Genomic DNA, 8,775 nt, shown 5'->3' with positions numbered 1-8,775 from the left:
CTTTAGATTAGGCCACAACCTGCAACATACTGCGTTATTAAACAGAATTTACAGCATAACTTTTTTGTAATTGTAGTATCCAGTACCTCCGTGTAGGTATAAGGGAATAATATGCTAAATTTGGGCTAATAAAGGGGTAACAATCTGTAAAAAACGACAAATTATTTCTACTGTAAGTATTTTGAAAATAAGGGGTACCTATTCTAATATTACCTGGTATGTATGACCTAACAACAATCTTACATACAAGCGATTTAGCAAAAACATACACTGTGTGCTTTTTTATAACCTACATATATAAAACACGCTGATAATTGTTTTAATCGAAATGCTCGGTTGAGACTGTTGGGTTAGGAAAGGTTGGGTTAGGACTTGATTTGACCCAATTTGGGTTGATATCAATAAGTATCCTGACGGTGCTGGGTTAGGAATGTGGAGGACGATGTGGATTGAAATTGTCTGGAGTATGTTCCTTTAAAACCAGTGAATGTGGTGAGCGCGAACTGGAAACAGCTGGAATGGCGAATGAGATGAGTCTATCCATGTTTGCGGCGCTTATGACAGGAATATGTGTCGAAAATACAAGAAAACTAATTGAAGCAAAGAGGAGAGGGATTTTTGAAACTGGCTGGAAGGTGTTCTTTTAAAACTGGAGGGTTTTGCCCGAGTATGTTCTTACAACATTGAGTGCCGGCGACTGATGAGCGGTAAAACCAGGAACTGTGAACTAGTCAAAAAGGTGCTTGAGGACGTGGATCAAAATGATTAAATCAAAGACGTAAAATCCTGTCAGTTCGCTATAATACACAGTTTAATCTTGACTTTCAGTGTTTATTACTGTGTGTTTATTGGGGTGAGGGTTTGGCCATAATAGTAATATTAAACCGTTTTTTTAACAAGCTTTTCAAAAGAATTTGGTTTAACTGTATAAGCTGTATAAGTATGGAGTTGCTTTACTTTTTTCGGAACTGGTGTAATAAATTTGTATCTTTTATTAGGCTATCTGTTGCCTGTGTTGTTACTGTTGTCATATTGTGCGTGATTTTTGTTTTAAAACCCATTTTGGGTTCATTTAACCCGGCAGTATAGGCCTATAAATTTCAAACAGTATTTGAATTATGTAAAACAGTCCACCATGTTTATTGATATATTACCTGATATATAATGTATGTATGACCTACTATATAAACAATTATTTCAGAGCAAATTGTTGTAGCCACTTACCCTGTAACTACATGAAACAAGGGTGGGGGGGACAAAGCACCACTTTAATTTACAGCCCGCAAATGTTATATTTACACTGCAATTACGTACATGGAACAAGGAGGGAACAAGCACCACTTTAAATTACAGCCTGCAAATGTTGTATTTACCCTGTAACTACAAGAAACAAGGGAGAAACAAGTTGGACTTAAACACAAAACAAGTGTATATTTGTATAGTATTTACAGAGAAAAATATTGCACTACTTTTAATTTAATTGTTCGATGGCCAAATGAAACCCTCCTTTTTTTGGGGGGGGGGGGGGGGTATAAAAACACTATCCACAGTATACATCCACTGAAATACAAATGTTGTATCATGTATTTTTTTTTCTGCAAAAAGCTCGAAAGAGGTAAGCTTGTTTTAAGCTGCATTGAACTTTGATGGTATATCATGCAGCCATATCAAGTTATTTGGTGATAGTGGTGTTGGGAAGTTGCTGAGATTGACGAATAAGCTTTTAAGCTTTTCAAGGCAAGTAGTGAATTATAAATCATAGTAGAAACTCATTAACTAATTTCACTAGATGTCCAGTTTTGTTGTTCAGTAATCTCCATGTTACAGTACGTGGTTGTAGAGAATGCGCTCGACACGAAGTATAAGAGAAGAAGGTATTTAATTAGCTTCAAAACACTTAGACCATTAAACTAACATTAATCCAAGACAAAGATGATACAGAAACAGGGCTTATAAAGGAAGGCAAACTAAGGAGCAAATAAATGATTAATACAACAAAGGTGAACAGAATGGACAATTACATAATGAGAACAGGAAAAGAACCAAATAAGGACAGACAGGAACTAAACAGAAACTGACATGTGACAGATATCACCTCCCCCGGAAGGCGCATCCCGCACCGTAACAGTAACATCGGTGAGGGAGGGCATGCACCCTGGAGGCTGATGCAGGACAGGAACAGGTCGGAGAAAAAGAGAGCCTGCAGGGTCGGATCAGGGAGCTCCAGGAGCCATGGCGGAGCAGGCAGTTCAGTTCATTATATGCCCCCCACCCCACACAAATCTTCTTGGGGAAATCTAGGAATCCTGGGCGTCCCTCAGGAGGAGCTGGATCGGCTGGGCACTCTGTAGGAGCGGGCTCTTGAGGGGGCTCTGGAGGAGTGGGGATTTGAGGGCGTTCTGGAAGGCACTTATGAGGAGCAGGCACCGGAGGGAGCTCTGGAGGAGCAAGCTCTGGGGCTGGAGCCCTCCCTGGGCGTAATTGGGGATCGGGAGCCCTTCGTGGGTGCAACTGGAGATCAGGAGCCCTTCCTGGGCTAAACGAGGTATCAGGAGCCCTCCCTGGGCTAAACGCGGAATCAGGAGCCCTCCCTGGGCTTAACTGGGGATCAGGGAAGCACTTACGAGGTGCTGGCACTGGAGGGCACTCTGAAGGAGCAGGCAAAGCAAGGCGCTTTCCAGGAGCTGGCACTGCCGGTGGAGTTGCCACATGATTGGCCAGAGGGCTTGAATTGGGAACAGCTGGTTGACTTGACTCGAGAACGGCCAGCTGACTTGACTTGGGAACGGCCGGCGGAGGGGTTCCGGATCGGGATCGGAGATTCTCCAGTCGTCTGTCTCCTTCCAGTCATGGTTGTGGTGTCTGGGAGCTCTGTGGGATGATGGAAAATAATTCCGAGCCAGAACAGTGTCATAAGGGTTTCCCCTCGAGGGAACTGACCAGGTCAAGTGGCACAAACACCCTCGTGAAGACGATCGGGTCGGGGCTCGCCTGAGCCATTTTTATGAACCTTGCTCATTCCTCCATTTGGGACAGGGAGAAACAAGTGGAATGAACAGGAAGAAACAAAACACTTTTCAAAGGTAGAAAACAAACACGGGGGGAAAAGGTGCCACTCACTTTCGGTTCTGGTCACGAATTCTGTCACAGTACGTGGTTGTAGAGAATGTGCTCGACACGGAGTAGAAGAAAAGCAGGTATTTAATTAACTTCAACACACATAGACTATTAATCTAACATTAATCCAAGACAAAGATGATACAGAAACAGAGGGCTTATAAAGGAAGGCAAACTAAGGAGCAAACGAGATGATTAATACAATACAGGTGAACAGAATGGACGATGATTAACTAATAATGAGAACAGGAAAGGAACCAAATAAGGACAGACAGGAACTAAACAGAAAATGACACGTGACACTCCATCATGTTTCCTTTAATAAATATAATTTATTTAAGGTTAAAAATACCTTGGCCTATAATAAAATACCATAATAAAATAATCTTTCTAAATCATTCACAAACATAAGATTGTTGTTTATGCCATATATAGCACATAATATTAGAAGAGGTTTCAAAATACTTATATAAATTATTTGTAATTTTACAGGTTGTTTACCCTTTATTCCGCAAACGTTGCATATTATTCCCCTAAACCTACACAGAGGTAGGCTACACTATAATTACAAAAAAGTATGCTGTAACTTAAGTTTACTTACACAGTTCTTTGCAGGTTGCATATCTGGTTGTTACCCCACGTACGTTCTTTATAGGTACACTATAATTACAGAAACGTACACCATAAATTCAGTATACTTATGTAGTTCTTTGCGAGTTGTAATCTAAAGCATTACCAATACTCTTACTGTGACTCTTACTGTCCCATGTTTTCCCCCTAAGTTCTACATTCCATTGGAAATTAAATAATTACCTAATTCACATCATTTAAAACCAAATAAGAATTAAAACAACCTCGTTCACTACCCTTGTAAAATGCTGACTACTTTTAAATGTGTCCATAAAGGTTAAATATGATGGCAATCACTAACATTCTGTTTGGTACGTTGGCAGTCATTTTCTCTCAGTTGGCCATATACCTACAAAAATGTTTGACATAAAAACACTTTGAGTTCATTTACCAACAATGAAACTGATAATGATCAACATCATCAACCACATCTTTTTGAATTTTGGTTTTTCAGTTTACCCTTTAAGACCCCTTTAAAATCTGTTCTAATATATTGAAGCTATTTTATATACTGAAAGGAAAACGCTATAATCATCCACAACTGCCAAATTGGGTTGGTGGGATAAATCTCAAAGGTCTGTAAAGAGATTAATAAAAAAAATCTGGAAATGGCTATCTGGATTAGAAAGGTTTACAAAGAAGCTGTACTTCAGCTTCTTTGTGCACTGACAACAACCTGCTCCTTAACACCAGTAAGACAAAGGAGCTCATTGTGGACTTCAGGAAGAAAAAAGGAAGCACACACGACCCCATCCACATTAACGGGATGGTTGTTGAACGTGTTTCCAGCTTCCAGTTCCTGTGAACCACCATCTCGGAGGACCTGTCCTGTACCACAAACACCTCCAGCCTGGTCAAGAAGGTTCACCAGTGCCTCTTCTTCCTTAGGACACTGAAGAAGAACCAGCTGTCTTCAGCCATCCTGCTGAACTTTTACTGGTGTACAATCGAGAACATCCTGACCAGTTGTATCACAGTCTGGTATGCGAACTGATCAGTTGCTGATCGCAAGGCACTGCAGAGGGTGGTGAAAACTGCCCAACGCATATCAGGGACAACACTTCCTGCTATTGAGGACATCCAGAGAAAACGCTGTCTACGTCGAGCTTGCAGCATTCTTAAAGACTCCTCTCACCCTGACTATAGACTGTTTAACCTCCTGCCCTCTGGGAGGCGCTTCAGGAGCCTCCGGACAAGGACCAGCAGACTTAGGAACAGCTTTTTCCCTACAGCTGTCTCCTTACTGAATTCTGTCCTCTGACAACTCATTTATTCACCCTCATGCCATTCCAAACTTTGTATGACTTTCTTATTTCTGAAGGCCAATTCGCACCACACTGATGCTGGCAAATGGCATTTTTCAGGTTTTGTCTGTTCACTGTTTTACCCCTCAGTGTCTGTTTGTTTTGTTCAGGATTTGGATTTGCCAAGTAAACATGTTGAAATGATCTTTGTCAGAATATCTTGGAATATCTGAAAAAATTATGTACTGTACTCGGTTGGATGTTGCATTGGGCTGTATCTCTCTGAGTGGTGTGAACCACTTTTTTAATGTCTTTTTGTGTTCTGCAGAAAAAAGTAAATTATATGGGTTTGGACTGACATGAAAGTACGGAAGAGGATTAGGGCCAAGCAATAATAAAAAAATAAAACCATCTCGAGATTAAAGTCATTATATTGCGAGATTAAACTCGTTCAATTTCGAGAAAAAAAGTCGAAATACAATCTTGAGAATAAACTCATTAAATTTCGAGAATAAAGTCATTGTGTTTCGAGAAAAAACTCGTTAAATTTCGAGAAAAAAAAGTCGAAATACAGTCTTGAGAATAAACTCATTAAATTTCAAGAATAAAGTTGTTGTGTTTAGAGAAAAAAACTCGTTAAATTTCGAGAAAAATAGTCGAAATAATCGTGAGAACAAACTCATTTAATTTCGAGAAGAAAGTCGTTGTGTTTCGAGAAAAAAAAGTCGAAATGAAATGTAGAGAATAACGCATTAGATCAGTGTTCATTTGCATAGCCTATAGAGGACATGGCAGAGTTGGATCACTTAGTCAAGCTATATTTTAGACTTTCTTTCAGTAACAAAGAAATACTATCAACTTTAGCTAATTATGACACAATAATAATTAGCACACAAACTTTAAAGAGAATTTGCAAGCGGCCAGGTCTTTTTAGAATTAAAAATCAGTCCAATTTGCGCGATGAAGGCTACTCGCTTTTGTCCAACATGAAATGACAACCAGAGGACAAATGCAAGGTTATCGCTGGCTTCACCCAAATGCACTCTGGCACTTGGACAGCTATGATGAATTTAAACCGTACAGCATTGCTATTAATGGCGTGTAATGTAATGAGTTTATTCTCAAGATATAAAAAAAAATATATTTCTCGAAATTTAACGAGTTTTTTTTCTTGAAACACAACGACTTTATTCTCGATATTTAATGAGTTTATTCTCAAGATTGTATTTCGACTTTTTTTTCTCGAAATTTAACGAGTTTAATCTCAAAACACAACGACTTTATTCTCGATATTAAATGAGTTTATTCTCAAAATTGTATTTTGACTTTTTTTCTCGAAATTTAACGAGTTTAATCTCGAAACACAACGACTTTATTCTCGATATTTAATGAGTTTATTCTCAAGATTGTATTTCGACTTTTTTCTCGAAATTTAATGAGTTTAATCTCGCAATATAATGACTTTTAATCTCGAGATGATTTTATTTTTTTATTATTGCTTGGCCCTAATCCTCTTCCGTATGAAAGTGAGAGGAATTACATAAAATTTGTTTATTTTTGGGGGGAACTATATCTTTACCAATGTTTTTTTTTTTTTTTTTTTTTTTTAATAGTCAATCATTTTTACAGTCAATTTTCAGCCTCTGTTTAGGGAGTGAACAGGGGGCGATGTGGGAGTGTAAATCTGGAAGGGTGATTTCCCTTTGGGTGTGGTATACTAAGAACATGAAGATGAATAATTTCTTATACGATGGCATGACTCAGCTAGCTAGAATCGAAATGGGCTTTTCACGTTTATCCACAATTACTGTCACAGAATCATAGAAGGAGGCATTCATGCCATGACCATTCAATATTACAGTGGTACTCATTTTGACTCAAGGCACACAAGTTGTGTTGCAAAATTTTCACCCTTTTCATTGTGATAACAACCCAAGCAGACAAGTGGGTTCCTGTGGCTCAGTGGTAGAGCATTGCGTTAGCAGCGCAAAAGGTTGTGGGTTCGATTCCCAGGGAACACATGTTAGGTAAAAAAATAAATAAATAAATGTTAGCCTGAATGCACTGTAAGTCGCTTTGGATAAAAGTCTCTGCTAAATGCATGAAATGAAAATGAACAAAGATTATAATAAAAACAGTCTAAAACTAGAACCGCAAGTACTAAAAACAGTACCAACTCCCCTCTACAACATTGAGGCTGGAGTTTCCCTTGCTACACAACACAACAATCTTGTCACAGCTCTCTATCCGTCCATCCCTAACTTCTAGTGGTGGCCATCTTAAATACACATTTTTTTCCCGCTCTCCCCAAATTGGAACATACCATTTTTTTATAAAAAACTCTTGCCTTTGACTCTTATTATATACCCATGATCTAGAAACAAGAGTTTAAATAAATACAATTAATCATACAATTAAATAGAATGAATAAACCAAAACATTTGCACAAAAATTAACAGTGAAACCAGTGATGGTAGACCATTTCAAAGTCTCTCCATCACATTCCTATTTTTACCCAAAATAGGTTACAAAATATTGCAGAAAAAAAATCAAGTATTTATAGACATATCTAGCCTATGAGCTCATGGATTAATTCAAAAGAACTGATTCAAAAGAGTGTTTTATTCCTGAATCGGACATAGTTTGTTCTGATTATAAACAGCCATGGAAAAATAAAATATTGTGCCCTTCTTTAACTGTGTAGAAATGTAAGATAGTAAATAGCTTCGCAACAAGTACCTCGTCTACGAGAAATGTAGTTTAACTAATAGAATCTAGTTATGGTTTATTTAAGTGACCCTTTATCCACTTCTTCTGAATCTGGGTTGTGAAATGTAAGAGCTGACATCTTGAGTGATGCTTTCAATATGCTGGTCTTGCTGTAGACTCTACATGACCACGACCCGACCACACAACCATTGGGCAGGATAGTCTCTGTGGATGAGCCGTCCTCCAAAGATCCGAACTGTCGAGGCAGCGCATCGGGTTTAGTATTCTTAGAGCCTGGTCTGTAGGAAATGGTAAAGTTGAACCGTGCAAAGAATAGAGCCCAGCGTGCCTGTCTAGCATTTAATCTCTTAGCCGAACAAATATATTCAAGATTACGGTCATCAGTTCAAACAACGAATGGATGGGCTGCCCCCTCAAGCCAATGGCGACACTCACCTAATGCCAACCAAATGGCCAGGAGTTTGCGGTTACCTACATCGTAGTTACGTTCTGCTGGCAAGAGACGGTGAGAAAAAAAAAAGTGCACGGGTGGACCCCATCATCCTGTGGAGAGCGCTGCGACAGCACTTCTCCCACACCAACATAAAACGCATCTTGTAGTATCGGGAGTGATAAGAACAGGAGCGGTCATAAATAATTTCTTAAGACGGTCAAAGGCTATTTGAGCCACTTCGGACCAAGAGAAATAGGACTTGGTCGAAGTGAGGGCGGTAAGGGGGTGGCCACTTGATTAAAATCCCAAATAAAGCGACAAAAAAAGTTTGCAAACCCCAAAAACCTTTGGAGAGCGGTGCGTGAGTCAGGGATTGGCCAGTCGATGATGGCGTGCACCTTAGCCGGATTCATGCTAATGACCTCGGCAGACATTACAAAATGCAAAAACGTAACCGAATCAGCATGAAAAACATACTTCCCGGCCTTAACAAAAAGGCAATTCTCTAACAGGCGTTGTAGCACACGACACACGTGCTGGACGTGTTCCTAGGATGAGGATGAATTTTTTTTTATGTCGTCCAGGTACACGAACGCGAAGAAACTGAGCATGTCCTTAAGG

General features: G+C 39.4%; 1 protein-coding gene across 1 annotated transcript; it reads right to left on the bottom strand.

Moving 5' to 3' along the window:
• Positions 1-1,851: 1,851 nt before the first annotated feature.
• LOC109076799 (vegetative cell wall protein gp1-like) lies at positions 1,852-3,000 on the bottom strand. The gene is made up of 2 exons (XM_019092453.2): positions 2,941-3,000; positions 1,852-2,847 (listed from the first exon to the last, which is right to left on the bottom strand). The coding sequence occupies exons 1-2, from the start codon at positions 2,998-3,000 to the stop codon at positions 2,092-2,094; spliced, it is 816 nt and encodes a 271-aa protein (XP_018947998.2). The 3' UTR covers positions 1,852-2,091.
• Positions 3,001-8,775: the final 5,775 nt, after the last annotated feature.

Source organism: Cyprinus carpio, chromosome B11 (genome assembly GCF_018340385.1).
Source record: "Cyprinus carpio isolate SPL01 chromosome B11, ASM1834038v1, whole genome shotgun sequence".
In the NCBI taxonomy this organism is placed as follows: Eukaryota; Metazoa; Chordata; class Actinopteri; order Cypriniformes; family Cyprinidae; genus Cyprinus; species Cyprinus carpio.
This window is presented reverse-complemented; position numbering and strand designations above follow the sequence as displayed.